The sequence below is a fragment of the Falco punctatus genome (assembly GCF_963210335.1).
Source record: "Falco punctatus genome assembly, chromosome: 2".
Lineage (NCBI taxonomy): Eukaryota > Metazoa > Chordata > Aves > Falconiformes > Falconidae > Falco > Falco punctatus.
In genome coordinates, this window is record NC_137581.1 from 81,425,410 (window position 1) to 81,446,529 (window position 21,120).

The 21,120-nt window shown below is 36.6% G+C and overlaps 1 protein-coding gene across 19 annotated transcripts in view; it reads right to left on the minus strand.

Moving 5' to 3' along the window:
* KDM6A (lysine demethylase 6A) overlaps window positions 1–21,120 on the minus strand; it is a 175,760-nt gene that overhangs the window by 132,965 nt on the left and 21,675 nt on the right. For all 19 annotated transcript variants that reach the window (XR_013925809.1, XR_013925810.1, XM_080374263.1 and 16 more), the window contains one exon: window positions 6,101–6,209. Coding sequence is in view for 16 of the 19 variants with exons in the window: in XM_080374263.1 (XP_080230389.1) it covers window positions 6,101–6,209 (109 nt within the window). In the remaining 3 variants the exon portion in view is untranslated. Of the gene's footprint in view, window positions 1–6,100; window positions 6,210–21,120 lie in introns of those variants that run through there.

Sequence of the window (21,120 nt, forward strand, 5' to 3'; positions counted from 1 at the left end):
TCAAGAAGAAAACTGCAGTTCAGGTCTTTTGTTGCAAGGCCTCAGTAAAGTGGCTGTTCTCCATTTCCAGAGATCTGTGCTAAAGTACTAAAGAGACAATCGAAGAAGCTTAAAGCACGTCTTCCCTTTAACGCAGAATGAAGGCAGACAAAATTAAGAAAGAAAAACCACTAAATAGTCCTCTAAGTAATTTTATTAACAACTACACATCCTCATCCAGAAATATAATGCAGCAGCAAAGTGATGAGAAGCCCACTGGCCCACGATCATGTCCAACCACATGCTGCACAGGAGACTATTAAGTGTGTAAAACATGCAAGACACACAAGAGCTTGACAAGTAGTTTACTATTACAGAAATCCTCTAGATAATGAACTCTAAGAAAGATCTTAAAATATTGAGAATATCAGTGAAGGAACACCACAGAAGAACACAGCTCAGAAGCCCTTTGAAGAGCATATTCCATAAAATGACAAAGTAACAACTATTTATTTAGAATACTGCCTAAAATGAAAATTTTCAGTCAAAAAACATGGTCCAGCTATATTCTGTAATAACAATCTTCTACTGCTAACCTCTGCCCCCACACACCCTATTTATAAAGCTTAGAACATTAAAATGTTCTTTAAGATAACATTCTTACTTCTTTCTATAGGAATTTTACATAATGATTTGAACCACCTGAAATTAAACCATCCAAAATTTAACAACAGCATCCTGACAATGAAATAAAACAGCTTTACATAGAAGCAACCCAATATTTCTGCCAGTTATTAACAATTACATACAACAAAATAAAAACCTTAAACCTAAAAATCACACATATTTGAAACATAGTCATCTCTTCCTCAATCATTCTGATTGCTATGCTACTTAAAATTCACTCTAGTTCTTTAGGACTTTTCATCAGTAAAAGACAGCCCAGTAGCAACCAGCACAATCCCATCTATGCCAGGAAGTTCTCTCTTACAGTTTACAAGATGACCTCGACTACTCTGTACCTTAGAACACAGCACACTGAAATGCTTCCTAATGACAATACTCTCGTTCAAAGTCCTAAAAGACTAAAACATTAATCACTACAGAGATACTCTCTGCAGAGCTGGGTTTGTAAGTAGAAAGGAACACAAAATACATTGTTGAATTTGAGAGTTGTTCACTCAGCCAACCAAATTTACACAAGAACAATCAAAAAGGTTTTAAATTTTGGTTTTAGGCTGTATCTTAATAAATGAGCACCTCAATAAACATTCTGTATTTTTTTTTCCGGTTTTATTTTAAATTGTAGCCTAACAATTGCTAAAAAATGCCCTTGGACTAATTAACACTATCTTATAAATTACTTACAATATTTTTGTATTAGTGCTTTTGACAATGCAGTCATATCTACAAAGTATTTTAAAAACTGTTCTGACATAGTACATTAAAAATGTGATCACCACTTGAGTACAACAATAAGAATTATTTTACTGTAGTATTTACTGTGCTTTAGTAACTGATGTGAATAACTGCGTGTTTCTTCCAAATCATTAATTGCATTATCTACTTCCAGGAATTTTGCTTAGAGAACAGCAATTCAAGGAGACAGATGATAGAAGCTTGTGTCTGCTCATGCAACAGTTTCTGTCCAACAAGTCAGAAGCTGGAACACAGCCAATACATACAGACCCTTCTACAAAACAGATATAAATCCTTAAGGAAAACAGAGATGATGTCAGAGTCCATGAGCTCACTAAACAGCATTCAACTGGAACCCAAACCTTCAGGACCACAGTCTACACTCTGTGCTTCTTATGGAAACCAGAGTCACGGGGAAAAAAATTAAAAATGTCCAACTACTGATGTAGCATCATTTTCCTCCAAGACTAGCAGCACAACAATTTTGGTAAAAACCTGGCCCTCCCAAGGAATGCAGAGCACCATGGAGTCCTAGCAGGATTCACAACGCTGCCAGCATCCAAAGGCCTACATGACAACTCATCAACCGTCTCTGGCAAAATCTGAAGCTAAGGTTTCACATTCTGGGGCAATTGCATCACTTTTCTACTAGGTTATTTTTCAGTTGGATCAGTTCCCCATACAGCTGCGTGTTCAGCTGTGCCAGCACAAACCAGAGAGCAGCAACAAGCAGACGGGGGTGCCACTAAAGACAGCACAGGGAACAATGGGTTTGGAAACCTCTGAAACAATCAAACAGCTGGGGGAAATAGCTTCCTCGTTAAAAAAAGGCAGAAGACATCAGATTAGAGTTAGGAAAATGCCACTGAGGAAACAGAATAGTTTTGACTGGGAGGAGCAAATGTTCTCATTTTGGGAAATCCTGAAGCCAAATTCTGGCCAGTAATGACAAAGACAACAAAAGCTGGGCACAGAAACCACCCTGAACATACTTATGAAGCTGGATCAATTTGCCTTGGTTATAACCATCTGAATACAAATCAGTGGCTCACAGTATTCAAAATCTGCAAAAAGGGTGATACCTTGCCTAAGACCTTCCCCTAACACTACCAGAGTGCAATTAGCAAGACAACTCAATTTCATGGCTGCAGAGAAAACCCTTTAGCTAACAAAGCAATTCAAACATACTGCATTTTGGGAAAACTACAAGCTGCAGACCAGCTTCAGATACTTTAAAGGGTAGGAAAACACACCGTGATACTCTAGTCTAACCTCAGATATAATACAGAGAGGAACGAACCTCATCAGTAATTTCTGGTGTCTCCAACAGAAGTAGTGAGTTTAAAAGTACTTCTTTTTGATGAAAAAAAGCATATTAATTCTGGACTTAAGTGGCTATGAGTGACATAAAACATAATGCATTTCAACAGAAATCACTACAACATCTAAAATGTAATTTAAAAATAGAAATATATATGCTAGATGTATTTAGGCTTCTGTAAGACATCAGCCATCCATCATCTTACTCCACATTCAAAGGCAGCCTGCCCCCTCAACCAACATTGCCTGCATACGTGCAGCATTTGCCCAGTTAGTTCCACTAATGACATGCAGTAACCTTTCCATTAGTCTTTCTCAAGGTCCCTCTTTTCTGGGGTACGAGTCCTAATTCTTAATTCCTAATTCCTATAAAGAAATGACCTACAGTCTTTTCTACTACATTTATAAAGAGGTATTAGCTACATGAAAGTATTAACACACACCAAATACACCCAACTGAATGATCCACATTTATCAACATATTTGTGACAAAATGAGACAGATCAAAACAGAAAAAAACATGTGAAACCTAACAAATATCTATCAGCTGAGCTTCACCTTGATCACTGATCATACTTCTGTGATCAACTAACAATTTTGTTCTGCTTCACGCAAACTATGTTGCAAGACTTTTTAAACAAAGAACACTATCACATTTGCCTCTTAACAAACACACCTTTCTACATTATATACAAAGGTGTACACATTTATTAAAGATATTTAATTAAACAAATATGCTTCCAAGGGAAAAAAATAAAAGTTGCGCAGCATTTGTCATGCTGCTATCCTGTGATATTAATTACATCCAATTTATTAAACACATCAACTTCCTCACAACTTTGTCCAAGACTATTCAGACTAGACAGGTAAGTTCTGAAGATCATCCTGCTTCAGCACTTTACAGTTCTTGATCTTCAGGACTTAAAAACTAGATAAAATATACAATAGTGAGATCAAAACATTTCTGAACTCCATTTACTTTTCAGTTCCCAAGCATTTAGTATTTAACTATAATTGCAATTATAATGTATGATAATTGAAATAACAGGATTTATAGAATGGAAGAAAATTTATTTTCACTTTAAATCATCATGCAATGCACCAACATTTTACTTCTTTCATGTAACAGTAGTAAATTAATTATAGGATGCTTAAGACTTTTTGCATTGTGGATGATACTTCTACGGTGTTTAGTACTGGAATTCACCAACTGTTACAAACACAAACATGTGTCCCTCACTTCATAAAAAAACCCTTTAACTTCCCTTTTCCCATAGATTCAAATTCCTCCAGTATTATTTTCACTACTAGCCCATTTTTTTAAAAATACAGATACACCTTATTTATTTTTTATACTTTGTTACTAGCATAGTTTTTCCATTCCTTGAGACTTCTTTCATGGCTGAGATGTGACTTTAAATAGGCATCTAAGAAAATGTTAAGTATTTTCATTCAGGTTTTTAATGCCTAAATGTTTCTTCCCACTCAGTTCTGCTCATGCATGCTTACAGTTCTGGAGAACTAGTATTTTCAACAATCATTTGTATTTTTTATGCTTGTTCTTAAAACTATATACACATCACAAAGCAGACTCCCCATCAGTAAACCTTGCCTCTGAACTATAGCAACACCTAGTCCTGTCACTCGTAACTGTTACAAACTCAAAAGCAGTTAATACAGTTCAGTCCACAATACTGTGCTGTCTTTGCTAAGTAAAATACATCTGATAAGCCATACTGCACTCACTTCATGCCAAGTTGCATTAGGCTGATCAGAAACAGCAGCTTAAGTTGTGTACAGAGGGAGTGGTTGAATTTTCATAAAATAAAGCCAAACCAAATCAAATAAAACCATGGGATCAGACTATTCTTCAGTAAACTGTATAGCCAGCACATTGCCCTGTTCCCTTCAGGTTTTCCCATGTCTCTGACTGGAAACACCAGTGGTTATGAATGTAGGCTGTAGGTACAAGTTGTAGGTTCCTAAGCTGTCGGTACAAGTTGTGGGTACTGATGTCCCTAAGCTCCGCATACATTTAACAGAAAGAGACAGATGCCTTGATAACTCAAAGCCTTCTGAATTTACATATTGAATTTACATAACTGCAAACTCCTACCTAGTAACATTAGATCCAAACGTGTCACCTAAAAAACAAAAGCTCCAGGAATCCTAACTCATCATGTTTTATGTCAGACATAGTGAACAAGTGGACACATAGACACACTGTTACGAAATGGTCCACAGCTAGCCTGAATCTCTAAGCAGTGCTTTTGAACTACAATCAGTTACAATTAATTTCCCTATTTCTATGTCCCAAGGTAACTGTAAACTAGTATTTGTGCGTGTTTGGAAAAAAGCATGCAGTGGGAGTAGACCTTGGGGTAGGGGTGTTGTTTCCTTGAAGTCAAACAGAACTGCATTTACATTAAAAAGCAACAACAATGAAAAAAAGAAATCCCATGGAAAAAAAAAAAAAATTCTGACCTGTTCTAATTCCCTAGGAAGAGTAACATCCGAAAAGGCTTTCTACTCATCTGTACCTCTCACAGTCACTGGAAGGGAGGCAGCTATCAGACACTGGGCTTGACACCCAGCATGACATGAAGCAGAAACAAGATAAGCTGAAGATCTACCCCTATGTCTCAGCTGGCAACACAGCAGAGTATCTTTAGGATTCCACACCGCTACCAAAAAAGCACTCTTCTGACCCACAAGCAAGAAAGCACAAGTGTACATAAGTTTCTATGTTCACTGACTGCAATGATGACAAAAAAATGTTTTAAATCATTTCAAAGACTGATGAAGCAGAATCCTAAAGGAACCCGCCCCCACCTGCCAAACCCCTACATCCATTCTTCCACTCAGTATTTAAAACAGAACCTGAAACACTTAAAGTGCAGATTTTTCCTTCTGAATTAACACTTGCAGCCTAGCCTTACCTGTTGAGATTGTGGACATACTGAAAGTACTAAGACTGGTTCTCATCCTACGCACCTATGTGTCCCACCTACCATAAGAAACCTTCAGATGCATGGGTTCAACTGCTCGTACAGTCATGTAATAATGAATCAGAAACATTAAGTAGGCAGGGTGGTACTGCTGTATGAACTAATGAAACTTCATACACACACCTGAACCGGTAGTATTTTGGTTTGGGTTCTTTTCACAAAAAGAAGAAAAAAAAAGAAAGAAAAAAGAAAAGAACAACAACAAGCAGTTAGAACTCTTTTGTAAAGACATCAACAGTCTTATTGTGTTATGGGCTTTGAAATATAGTACAAACCAAGAAAACTGAGTTACTCAAATGTTTTTCACACTATTGTCACCTACATCAAACGCCACTCCCCCAACAACATTTACCAGAAGTACTAAAAAACCTTACCTTTTGGATAATCTTCCAATAAGAGGTTGAAGTGACCTAACTGACAAAAGAAATCGGACTCGACCTTTCCTTCAGCTTTCAAAATTAGCGATTCATAGCAGCGAACAGCCTGAGAAAAAGAAATACAAGGTTTTCAAAATTCTGTATTTAACTACAGCAAATAATACATTTTCTGTAAATTTTCTGAGGAATAACAAAGCTTCTTATTAGTCTGTAAGGTAAGAAGTCTACAAACACTCTCAATAACATCATGAGCATTACTTTTCAAAGAAGAAATGTAGTGTTTAAAACAACATATTTGGAAGTTCACTGATTCTAATGCAAATTGACAGCAAATTACCAATAAAAGTTTCCTCTGGTTTATTTGTGGACTCCAGAAACATCTGACTTCCCAAACACAGAACAAACTTCTAACATACACGACTACTTTTAATTTAAAAATCAATTAAATGCAAAAGGATTTATTTTATTTATTCTTTCCAATATGCAAGAAAGAAACCTGTGATTTTACTCTTATTCTGTGTTTGTTCTTTCTGAAAGATTCACATTTCATTCTACCAGTTAATTCATTACTTTTTGGTAAACTGAAGAATACACTAACTCAGCATGGTTGCTGAGGTGATTTATGTACCTTAGCATGGATTTCACAAGAGCTGATTCTTTTCACATAGAACTATCATGTCATGAAATGCAGTTTACTACCTTCTACTTACTACACAGTTGCTGTAGACTAAGTAAAGATAAAGTCAGAAACATGAACCCAATTAGAAAAGAATTTTACTTTTCTCAAAGTTGCCCTAGAAGTTTATAAGCGGCACACGCAATCAAAGTATGTTCTGCACTGCAAACACGTATTTTTAATAAACTGAACTGATATGCCTTCTATTCATCATAATGGTCATGTTCTTTAACCTATTATATTCTTACCTCATGACCCTATTTACACTTTGGGAATGAGTGAATAAATAAACAAACAGAATTGCTTTCCCAACTTTCTGAACTTCCAGTTTCTTATTTTGAACACACTAGCCATTAAAATTAAAGTAGCTGAATGAACTTAAATGGGAGGGAACATCCTTTGCATCAGCGGAAGACTTCACAGTTCTCAAAAGCTTGACAGACTCCCAATGAATTCTAATTCCATCCGGTTAATCCGTGAGTTTCACCAACTCACAGTTTGACTGTTTCAAATTTGGTTGCAATTATTAACTGTTTGGTTTTAGTATGTTACAGTAATCAAAGACCTTAATACTTAATTTAAAATTATAAGCTTTGTTACGTCATTTTATTAAAACTGGAAATTCAAAAGGGGGAAAAAAAAAACCAATCTATCCTGTAACACTCAAGTCAAAATGTACAGTTGTATTAATCGTTGAAACGAGAAATGCCAACAAACAAAATGAGGAAATATAAAGAAATAGGAAAAACACACCTGTGGAGACTCCAAATTACTGATCTAATTTGTCTTTTAATTTGCCATTTTTACCCTGCTATGCCTGTTTTAAATCATTTCTCTAAGTGGTAAGCCATAATAAGATAGGCCTTGTACTCAATGGACACAAAGCCACGTACGTGACCAGATAAGTGGGTCTCTGTATCCCAAGCTCAAGATGTATAACATAACACTTTCATCTACTTTAAAGTCCAGAATAGCCTTATTTTAAGGCTGTTTTCAGAAACAAAGTTCTGATGGATAAATACAAAGCTATGCTGCTGCAAAACTGCAGCAAAATGGGTAACAACTATATTCGAAATCTATTAGGTGTATGTATGGTATTAAAATGATTTAATAAAGCTGTTGTAAATTACATATTTCAAACCATAGGTATTTGGCCATATTCTGAAGATATTAAATTGGGATGTGTATTCACTTCTACATCAAAGAGCTGCTGCAGAATTTTTCATTCATGCCCTAAGTTTTGCATTAGCAAACTGCACTGGAAGGTCTGGAATTCTGTTGACAGTTAATCAAAGCCACTATTCCTTTTATTTTATTCCCAGCACTATGAACACCTCAGAGTCAGCCAACTCTTCAATCTAAAGAATATGATCCCTGGAACCAGAAACAAAGCACCCAAGTCCAAAGTCAATTCCCTAAAATTACTATATGTCTATGAACCGATTCTCAACATTCAGGCTTATCAGCTGAACCTATTCACATCTGCAAGTATTCTAATACAGAATCTTGGTTTTTACGCCTTGCTGCTTCTCCCTATGTTTTGGTTTCATCTCTCGATTTGTACATATCATAACACAGTTCTTGCTCATGCCTCTAATATTACTGTCACAGATTAATTTGCAGATAGGCCTCCCGTTTTTTGATGATATACAATACCTGCTGCAGCTGCAGAAGAGAATATTCACGCTATGACATTTTCTTAAGTTACTATTTTGTATTCTACAAGTCAGTCACTGTTCAGAGCATATAGAAATTGCTACCACCACAGGTAGTTCCCAAAAACTGTTAAAGAGGAAGTTATTTCCTAAATTAGATGGGTCAGGTATTTAAAAAGGAACTTGATTTTATGAGCAAATGTAACAGGATTTTTTATACAGCTGTTCAAGGACATTCTAAATCACATGCACTTAAACAACTAAGCATCCAAAGACCCTTAACACTTCAAGTCCCCAGCCCCTTTTTAAGTAAATCCTCATTACAAGATGTTATCACAATTATCAGAAGCATCACATATAGTAGGCAAACAAAAAGCTGTGCCCAGGTCTTTCACCCAACTCCGATCAACTCTCAACAAGGCAGATTTTCCCTTTGCCTCAGAACACCCTTTGAAGATATCACTAAGCCATATCGCTAAACACCAGCACAAGGCAAGGCACAGGACACCAGAGGCGCAAAACAGAACTTCCCCTAACTTAAGTTACAGTTAACTGTTACTGTAAAAGCAATTCAACGACACCATTACATACACCCTCCCAGCTGATCTCTAACCTATTTGCAACAGTATCAGGAAAACACTTATCTTTATGCAAACTTAAATTCTGAAGATTGTTCCGTAAGAATTACAAAAATTCTTCTAGCACATTTTAATAAAGTGAAACAGCAACTAAAAGCAAGCTTTACCTCCTTGGCAGGACCACCAAGGTCAACCTCCAACTCTCTGGAGGATGAGCAGACCGGTCACCATGTGTGTCTTTGTTCTTCCTAGTAGCCAGAGCAGATTCATCTAGAGAAACTAATTTATCCAGCTTTGGTTTTGGTCAAGAAACTCTTTTTCCTATCAAACCCCTTTAGAATGGTACAAGTATTTTTCTGCATAGATAAGAATTTGTCTCTGAGTTGAATGAATGGATGCAAAGCATTTTGAAGAGGGAGGTTGCAACTACACATATGTGTATATGGTTTGTTTGAAGGAATAATCAAAAGATCTCATTTCAGCGGATCTGTAACTTCAAAGGCCATCTATGGTACCACTTGTGCAACTTATTTAAATCATCCTGAGACACTAAGGATTCTGAGGAAGTTAAAAATCCTCAGGTTTTTAAGTATTGCTATTTCTCCACATTGCATGGATTTTTAAGTGCACTCAATGGAGTCAGCCTTGAGGATTACTAGTATTGGCAAATTAACAAGAAAGAGAAAGAACCTTAAACCAAAAGGAAGATTGCTACACAACATTGTACGCTTCCTTCTCTTTGTTCAAGGCTGCATGAAGATAAAAGGGAAACCTTAAGAATTCAGGAACTTGGCAAAATAATCACCCGCAGCTGCTTTGCTGTGTGACAACCAGAGCAGAAGCAGGGAACAAATACAGGAATGGCTGCAGGAAGAGAAGCTGGTTTATGTGATTTAAAAAAAAAACAAAAAACAAAAAACAAAACCAACCACCACCAAAACAAAACAAAAAACACAAACACCCAAACAAACCCCCAAATTAATATTAATGTTGTTTGCCACCTGTCTGATTAAAAGCAAACTGAATTAATACACTTGTCAACACTTCTGACATGACAATTACAAACCCTCTCTTATCACGTAGTTCGGGTCTAGGGGCTTTCTGCTTTCACAAATTCAATCACCAATTCTTTGGACATGTTTAGATACAATACAGTGAAGAAGAAAAAGACTTAATGTATTTGTCAACCTGGAAAACGTTAGCAAATCATTTGTATGTGTTCACAAAATGAAAAAATAATTCCATTATCATCTTCAAAATGCACTACCAAATCCCTGTATGTTCACTATTTATTATTCCAAAGGGAAAGGAATTGGGATATTTATTCCTGCTGTTGTGGGAAGAAATTTCCCCCTTACCCATTCTCCCTGAGAAAAAACCAGAACTAAACAAGAACAACCATATAAAGCAAACGTCAGTTTTGGCTACTATTAACATGATGCCTTTTTATGAAAACAAGATCCTAGAGTTGGGAATATACACTACAACCAAAAAAAACAATTCAAACTAAACCAAAGAGATAAAACCAGAATACTAAATATTGTATATGGAAATCAGTGATACATATTACAGTCTACTTCATAGAGGAGAAAGAAGAACAATGTTGGTTTTACTTCAACTAATATGAAGAAAAGAACTTTACCGTGATTATCCCTGGTTGCAATTATTTGTATTTTACAGCACAAATTCAAATTACTGTTTAGACAACTGAGCTCAAAAGAAAAAAACAACAATACAGCTTTTTTGAACAGTTTCTAAAGATGATGATGTAATGGTGTCCGTCCTTACTTACAACAAGCATGATTGACTAAGATGAAAGCAGCAGGACTAAATGGCCAAACATGACAAAACTTTATTAATTCTTTAATATAGTAATGACATGAAAATGGAAGAGTGCACTGAATCAGCAAAATTTTACTTAAGACATAGAAAAAACACAACTACAGAAAACAAAAAAACCCTAGCAATATACATTGTTAGCATGGCAACAGCTGGGCAGTAATGTGCAGTGAAATAAGTTAATTTATTACCCAGTAAAATTCAAATAACTATTCAAGGAAAAGACAGTGTTTTAATGCGGACAATACAGTGTAAAATGACAAATTCAAAGCCTCAATATGTTCCTAGAACCTTAAAGTTCACAACAGAAAACACTATTGTATATGTAGACAAGCCTTCCATCAGGAAAGGGGGAGGAACAAACAAATAGTTCCTGCTTCTTTTTTTCTTGTTTATCTAGAAAGCAATAACCTGAATGGATGGGCTTTGCAAGCACATAATGAGAACTGGAAACATGAAAAAAAAAAAAAAAAATCATGTGAAAAAATCTGAAAAGAGAGCCATCAGTGGACTTGTCACAAATTAAATATAGTACACTAATGCCTAGAAGTGAAACGTTCATTAGTTCTTAAGGAATATTTTACCCCTTCTGGAAAACAAAGTCATTATGCAGACAGTGCTGGACACTCAAGTGATTATCATCCTATCTACTACCACTCAGAGGGATATCCGCAGACCAGAAAAGCAGAAGCTTGTGTATATGCTAGGCTCATTCTCCCCACCTCAGTATCAAAAGAGGATGTTCTGAAAGGCTTCTCTTCCATTCCTTTCTCCATACCACAATTCACCAAAATGCACGTGTGATTTTCTAATAACAATGAGAACAACCACCATCCTGAGAACTTCCTGATTCAATTTTAGCTCCAGCTCTGCAACAACAGAAGCGTGAACAAAGCTCGTTTCAGCTAAGCAAGGAGAAAAAAACCCAACAAGTCTGAACCCTTCAGAAGTTAAACTATCCGCCACCAATTCATGACTGGCTGAATAAGCACCGTCACCTGGGCTGTAGATAACTTAAAGAACATCTCATTTACTTCTGCAGAGAAAAGCATACAATTCATGTTTGATTAAAGATAACCTATATTAATTCAGCAGACCCTCCACTGAAGGGTCTCATTATGTATGGATGACACAATACTCTTCCTTTACTTTCCTGCTCAGTATCAATTCCCACTACAGCTTTCACAGCTTCTTTGTACTCTCTCTTTGTGAAGCTCATACTGTGTTATAAAATTTCTCTCCTGACTTAGCACAAGTTTACTGTCCTTGTATTTCATATATGGACTATATTATACAAAAGGCTCAGTAACAGTGTTAAAAGTACAGCGTGCTGGACACAAAACATGCTCATTCCCCCAAAAGACTTAGGCCTCAAGAAGGAAAAACATGAACTGGGCTCTGCGGTAACTTTGTCATTGCAAAATTTCTATGGTATATCAGAATGTCAGGAAGTAACTCTCATCTGCTAATAATGTTTAAGTTCAAAAGTTCTTACCATTTCAGGGACAATAAATAGTATAGAATAGTGGAAATCCTCCTCATCCATTTCTCAAGAAACATATGATCAATTTTAGCAAATTTATTTCCTATCATTATTACATCATGAAACAGGACACAAGAATGAACAGCGCAAGCGATGAAGAAGAAAAGCAGTTGTGCATGTTAGTTTACATGCATAGCTTGACAGCAACAATTAAGTTTCTTTAAAAGCCACTACTGTAGTCTAGGGCTGATCTAAATATAGGCAACACTTGGAAAAAAAAAGTATTTGTTACATCTTCAGTATAACCTGGAAGAAGAAAAGAGGAAATGAAGTAGTAAACAGAAGTAAGCTCAAGGTTTCTAAATTTACATGTGAAAACACGACAACTAATTGAAAGGTGAACAGCACAAACCAAAAATGTTCTAAAGACTGGAGTAAAAGAAGCACACTATCACCATAAGAAACAAACAATTAAAAAAAATAATTACAATTTAGAAACCTACTGTGGAGAATTAGTATCAACAAAACAAATGTTGCAATCAGACTGAGAATAGGAGACACTAGTAACTTAGAAATAATTCTTCCTGAAGCCAATTATCACTCAAAAAGTAGGGACACTGCTTCATAAAAAACAAAGAACTGCAGAACAGAATACAAAATAGAATATATGCAAATCAATCATAAATAGAGAAAAGTGACAAAAAGCGGAGGGGGGAAAAAACCAACAACTTGCTACCACTGAATAAAGAACACTTACTATCAACTGTAAGACATTCTTTACAAGTGTTTTCCGTCAGACAGATGTAAACTCAATAGTGTAGGCTTCTCAAAGAAAAATACAGGAAGCTTTAGTCACTTTCAGCAGTGTCCATAACAAATTGCATTTCAATGAAAAATTTGTTGACTGGAGTTAACATAGTCAATCAGTCTGCATTAATTCAGAGCTCACCTTTAGGATGCACCCCTTTCCCACCCCTACACCCTATTACTTCTTTTAAATACGCTAAGATATACTTACAAAGATAGATGTGTATGTATGTACAGACACACCTACATTATACAGGAAATTAGAACAAATTCTAAAGTATCAGCAAACAAAACACTCTCTATTCTGTCCCTGAAAACCTTTCATAATCAGAAGACTCAGGAGATAACGACAAAGTTTGCATGGAATTTCATCATTCCAAATAGTGCCATTCTTTTTAAAAAAAAAACATTTTTTTAAAGTAGTAGATTTTTCATAAGCAATTGCAACGGCCAATCTTTATCTGCAAACATAGGAACTTTTTTCATTATTTTTACCATAACAATTCTATTTCAAGTAGAACTGCAACACCTTAATTTAGCACTTGCTCTCGAGCTAATGAATACTTCACCACACACTAAAATCTAAGACTACTAAATCTGGTTTTATTCTAGTGATTCTTAACTATACCAACATAGAATGTCACAACTGAGGTGCAAAGCATTTCACACTTTCAGAACATTTAGACAGTCAACTTTGATAGATGAACTCAACTTCTTTGAAAATGTTAAACCAGTTGTATCTAGGAGGCTACAGATTTTCATATGGAATTTAGTAAGATGCTGTACATCAAATAAATAGCTGGTTTCAATTTCATTGGGTAAATAACTTTGGAAATACCCATAAAATCAACACAAGGGGAAAAAAAGACCAATTAAAGCCAGACTCTGAATTAAACAGCTGCCTGTTTTACCCAAGACAAAACCCCAAAGTTTAAATCTGAATAACAATTATTTATGCAAATATCTCCTGATCCGGACACATCTTTGGAAATATAACACTATCATCTACCAAGCATAAAGATGACAACAAAGCAATGAATAAATTGTAATGAATAAAGTTTTTAAAAAAGTATTAAACAGAGAACAATGTACATATATATGCACAAGAAATATGTACAAAGACTGACCAACAAATATGTATTTATGAAAATGCTTCATTTCAGACTACATTGAATGATTTTCTGTGCTGTTGTTTGAATACAGTGACACAGAAGAGCAACTATGATAAACTATTTAAAAACTACCACCACTTGCTCTGCTAAACCTGCACAGTCTAAACTTCAGTTCCAAAAGGCTTCAAGCACCAGAGGCAGCCAGTTTTCAGAAATAAATGTCACTGGTAGCTTAGTCAGAAAACATACGGAAAAGAAGATTTATTTTAGAAGAACAGAGATAAAAATGTGTCAGGAGCTGTTTATGAAGAAGGTGTAAAAACTAATGCTAATAGGGCGGGAAGTACAGAGTTTTCAGCACTGCAGGAGATGTAAAATCGGCAATGGCACATCAAGACACAAAGGATAAAACCCACACATCTAAATGGAAGGAACCTGGTTTCAAATACTGAAATACCATCATTTCAAAGAGTCTCAGAATGCTGGTACTTCTAAAGTTAGTGCAGCCAGTATACCAGGGAGGGTGCCCCACAAAGGTTTTTTTATCCCATCACCGAAATCACATACAGGTACAACTCTACATATTATTTTTCCACTGTCATTCATATATACTCCTCTTGTGGCTGCTTAATTATGCTTAGACAATAAGGATGCTGCTCACATATAGAAGTAAGAAACACTGGAATATAACTAAATACGCATGAAAACCGGCTTACATAGAAAAATGTTTTGGAGAAGAAATTTATGCCCAGTAAACACCCTGAAAAGTGCCACAATAATTCCCGTCAAGCTCTGTAGCTCTTCTCTGTTAATGTCTGCAAACACCCAGCCTTATCCCTCGCCTTTCCCACCTCATTTGGCAGTCTGACTGATAAAAAATTGCAATGAGGAAATAAAAGAGGAATACAGTCCTCCGGATACAGTCACCCAACTAATGATCAGCATCGTTTCTGAAGAGAACAGCTACTGTATCTTATACCAGGAAAGAAATAACGTCTACTTGTGCTATGTAGCAATAACAGGTGTGGGGGGTACATTCATACAGACTTCAAAATTGGTATTCATGCACTATGAAGTGCAAGTCGGAATTATTTTAGCTACTAGTGCGTATTTTCATCATAATATGCACTAAAGACCAAGTAAAATGACAACACACTCAAACATTGCTCAGGAACTGGCCAACGGAATCTTCTCATAGTAAAACTTGACACTGAATTTCCACAGACCATACATCATGAAGACTCCTGTAGCTGCGAGGTAAATAGCTATGCAGGTTGTCAACACAAACTGTTTTCATTAACATTCCCCTTGAGCTGGACAGAAGACTCCTTCTTGAATAATGTTTCCCAAGCCCTCTCAAAATTTGACATCCGATATAGATATGGACTTTAAGAAATACCGAGTGGAAAAACATGCATATATTAAGCTTAACACCAAGTCTCCACGTACCTCTACCTACTACTCATACACCCTCAGGGGTATTACTGAGCTAGAAAACACAACCTGCTTCAAAGGACAGAGCTCCTGGTAAGTACAGCAGGTCAAAACCCAATTTTAATATTGGGGGTGGGAAATAGACCAAAAAAAAAAAAAAAACCACCAACCAAAAAAAACCCACAAAAAAAACCCACAAAAAAAAAAACATTAAAAACATCTAATAAGGATATTCATCTAGGATATGAAAGACCAGGATTCAGAGCTTTGCCTAATTTGAAACAAAGATTTAAATTTGGGCTTTCCATATTCATAGTATGTGTCTTGAATACCAGATTCTCAAGACAACCTCACTTTTAAGCCAAAAGTCACCACAATGACTCACAGCGGAATAGAGACAGAACAACAGAGACTAAACTTCCACCTATATGTGCAGAAGTCAGTTCCATCTATTCTTTCCCCACCCACAACTATAGAATGACCCTGTGTAGATAAGGGTGATTTTGCAATTTCAAATAAACAACTGAATAAAGAAAAATGCAATTCATTAAAGGAAGTTACTGAGGAGTTTGGGGTCACATCTGTCTTGGTTGAACACTAACAGACATAGCCTGAACTAGAAGTTCTTCTCAATTCCATCATGCTGTTATTCCTTCCAACAGAAGGATTTGCAAATACTTTTTTCTACCATGCCCAGCTGAAAAAGGTACAACATCCCCTTCTGTTGGACCTAACTTTCAGTTACCACATACTCTATTTAATGCACAATACTCCCAACACTTCTGGACAAGAAGCCACCAATTAAAACCATACATTGAACAATGCTCAATAACATGGGCTTCTACAACCAGCCACACCTAACTCCTTAATATGTAACTTATTGTAAAATTAATAATAATAAAGTAGTAATAGGTTTCAATTTTAACTGCATAGGTTAAAAGTTATGAAATAACTGAAAATCCAAAAATAGCATTCTCATCTTCAAACCATGATTAACTATAGTTTTATGTTTATCACAAACCAGCTCAGAAATCAGTCACTACATTTTAGGAAAAGCGACACGCATCCCCAACAGACCTATGCCCAAAGGTCAATCCTCTAAACCAGCTAAACTTCTCAGATTTAAAAAAAAAAAAAAAAAAAAAAAAAAGGGGGGGGAGGGGGGGCAAAGCTTACACACAATTTGCTAACTTCACACTGTTGACATTCGCTTGTCCCAAACCTCACAGAAATAGAAAATGGCCATTTATTTCTTTTACAAAATGTCTATTTGTAGACTAAAAATGAAAAATTGCACAATCTAAGAGGAATTCCACTGTACAGAACCCAAATCTTTAACCTGGCATTTATCTTGTGTTGCACCTATACTACCTTTCACAGTAGTGACCAAATCAGTGTCCTTATCACTAAAAATTCCTTCCAGAGAGAAATTCAAAAATCTTTGAACAATCAAACTGTTAGAAAGCATTTTACAAGTCTACTGAGGTGCAAACTCCATCACCAGAGATTCAAAATGGGACAAAGTATTCCAAAAGAACAGATGCGCAATATGACATTTAACATCAGGAAGTTCAAAGGCTATTGGCACCATTCATAAACTAGCATGTGTATGTGATTCATACACCAAGTAGCTTTGAAGATCTCCTTATGATGGATTACTGTAGGGTTTGCATTAAAAATGAAACAATAGCAGAAATAACTGAATGATATACATTTCAGACGTTTGTGGAGGAGCTTTTATTTTTGAAGAACATGCTGTACTCCGCAGGATTTCCTCCACAGAAGAAGAGGTATTTTGGTAAGTTAATTGTCTGACTCTTAAAACTGATGCTGCTATGACTCAGGCCTTCAGTTGAAGGACCAATTCCTACATTGTTTACAGTGGCAGATAACATCAATTTCAAGTATACATTAATGCAAAATCTCAGAAGGACCTTCAGCAGTTTTTACAGGCAATATAGTTTCCAAAACACAACCAAGTTGAGGCTGCAGAAATGCACAGTGACTCAGGGCATGAAGTCACTCAAGAGTTTTTCATTTAAAAGACAGTTCCTTAACACTAAGAAGTTGACTGTCTTCCTTTTTAAAGTTTTGGATGAATGGGACATACCCATATCTCCCACTTCACTGTCACTAACATAAATCTGTCTCCATTTAAAGGTTAAATTCACCTTCAAAGCACTCAATGGCTCGATCACAGATCTTTAAACTGCCAGAAAACACCACTGTGAGAACTGCAGTCAACAAGGCCATTTGGCAATGCAACAAAAGCTTATTGCCACAGAAGACTGGATTTTTTCAAATACTCATCCTGAAGAGTAGAAAAAGTATGTCATCAACACAATGTGGAAAGATGTGCACACTTTCACATTCACCTTCATTAATGTACACAAAAACCTCACCAAACACTGCAGAAAAATCCCTGTCAAAACAGTATGTCACCATGAACAAGCAATTCCTCTAGAGAAGAAACAAGGAAAACAGCAAAACAAAACAAAAATCTATGAACCAAGCACAACAGAGTCAGATACTGAATAAAGTTCTAAAAAACACATTGGTCACAACCACAGAAGCAGCAAATAAAAGCTCAGACAGGATAAAGGAGCGAGCCAGAAGGAACACACAAGTGAGATGAAACCTTTGTCAGCCAGGAATGGCAGAGACGGAAAGTAGACAGATCACAATTTACTCAAGCCCTGAACAACAGCACCATCTTCATTGCGTTATCATTCCATCCCTACTCCATCTGGCAGCACAACAGCTTCCCCATTATTACTCACCCAATACATAGCATCTCCACATAATAATCACTTCAATCATGCCAGTCACTCACAGAACAAATGATTAGCCCTCTGTAGAGAATGTTTGGGGAGGATGAAAAAACACAAAGGTGAAAGAGTTTAAGAATATTTAAAAATTTATAAAATTTAAATACATTTTCAAGTAATCACAAAAGGCAAAGGGTAGCATGCAAGTCAGTCCCAAGTGTAAATTTAAATTTTTTAATCCCTTTTAGTCAACTGTAGCACAAAAGGTTAATTTCTCATAGCTTTCTGCAGTAAGAGATTTATTTTTATCCAAGTAAAGCAAACCCCATCATTCTGGATGGACCACCTGTGGCCTGTCCTGTGCAAGCAAAGGAGGTGTGTAAGCTTGATGCTTAAGCTTGGAATGGTGAATAACACTTGCAGTGCAAGAGAAATTATTTACTTTGTCTTCAGGCCACAGATGGAGAAGCGGCATCTCATGAAGTGCACGTGGCTTACAGGGAAAACCTTCTACCTACCAAGGTCTGTGCTGCTGTTCAGCGCATGGAAAGGCTGCAACCGCTTTCAACTTCTTGGCCAATTACACCAAATAGCTACAGGAGAATAAGCTCCCCCAGCCAGCACTGACTGGGCAGGGAGGGCAGCAGACATGGGGGCTTCCCCTCTCCTCTGTTGTTCCTTCCTCTCCACATGCTGAGCAGGTGGAAGAGCTCCTTAAGAGGAGTCTTTGACAGCTGAAGACAGGAAGCCCAGCCCTGCAAAAAAGGCAGAACCAGGAGGCATGCAAGTAAGCCAAGGAGATGACAAGGAGTTCTAGAATGAGAGCAGAGATGGTGGAAAGCACGTTCGAAGAAAGTGTTACAAGCTGTAGGCATAAAATTTAGATTTTGTTTGTTAGTCTGTTTGCAGGCTAGTACAACAAACCACACAGATGTGACTCTTAATTTATGCCAACAAAAAAAGATAGTACACTGAAAATAAGTTTGGAACTTTTTTTGCTGTGGGATAAACCTGAAAAACTTAAAGTCTCTGCGGAATATTAAAATCAAGTTTGCAGTTCTTATTCATTTTATTTCCCTGCCTCTCCAGATATAAAGACTTGGCTCCTAATTTTCTGCTCGACCCTCTCATACCCAGGCAGACTGAAAGGAGCAGAATCTCAGATCCGTTCTCCTCACTGTCATAACGCTTAACAGTACAGTTACACTGCACAACTTGCAGCAGGGATAAATAAATTTGTCAAAATTTACTGCTTCTGTGTAGTAATGGAATGAGATTTGAGACTCTGGATCACAGTCTCCTGCACTTGTTTCACATACAGTTCAACATGCCTTCATTTTTCCTGCAAAAAATGCAGGAAACCAGACCAAGCTCTACCTAAAATCCATTTTCACAGGTGTTTAATAGCGTCCAAACAGCACAAAATTCAACACAAAAGGTGAACTGCTGTAACATTAAGTACACTTATTGGTGGTAGCCTATCATTATCTCTGTAATTTGCAGTGATACGATATTGGCCTTTGGACTGAATTTACAGTATTATTTTAGGTCTGTCAACTATAAATGAGGTGAGAACATTACTACTTGAAAACACACCCATCAGCATGCCACAGATGGGTTTTTCAAAGGAGGCATGTAGCAGTGAAATATTACACAACCATGTAAGATCCTGAACTCTGCAACAGGCTTATTAAAACTACTCAAGAAAACCTCAAGCACATTAATTATTGGATTATGAGGCAACAAACCAAGATGAGTGTATGCTGCCAACATAAGGCAGATGAAAAAAAAAGTATACACAATTCCAGAGTTCAACAGAGGATAATTTTCCAACAGAAAGAAAATAAGATGACCGTAAGTCAGACCAACAGTCTAGTGCAGCAGTCTAGTGCAGCATCCTGTCTTCATATTTACTTCAACAGCAGATGTACTAAAACAGCAGTAATAAAAGATTAGCACAGCTTTTACATGAATTCACATTCTTGAAAATGAAGCAAAAGAAAAAGGTTAGTATATTATCTCCCCCCCCCCCACCCACTTTCCCAGGCTGCTGTAATTTAAATTCAGGAACTTCCCGGGCACAGGTGGTGCTGCTGTTTCTAACAGCTCTTAATGCATTTTCCTTCCATTAATCTGCCCCACAACTTTTTAAAACCATGTCCACTAATTTAATATTAAAACATTCAGCAGCGAGCAGTTCCACAGATTAACTGCAAGGAACCATCGTCCGTTTCTTCTGAATTTGCCTCCTGCTAGTCTGAGTTGATGCTCCCAAGCTCCAGCAGTAGAAGAGCCAGGGAACAACCTGTTCTAAAAGCAGAAATATTAATACCATCTCAGCAGATTTGATCTACAGCATACTATACAATTTCTCTGTGTTCAGAAAAGATTAGCAAATAGATTTAGAAGAGAACGGCAGGGATAAGAGGAAAAAGGAGTTTCTCTTGCAAAAGGAAGTCAAACAGCACAAAATATTTCACTTAGCAAATCAAAAGCTAGTATAACAATTTGCTACAAGTACTGACAGGACAACCACCAGGGAAAGAGCTATTTCAGCCTAACAATGTTGACAGAAAAACAGATGTGTATAAATTTAGACTGAAAAATAAAAAAGGATTTGAAGAATCAGAAAATTAGGATCTTGCACAGTAATGGAAACAGTAGA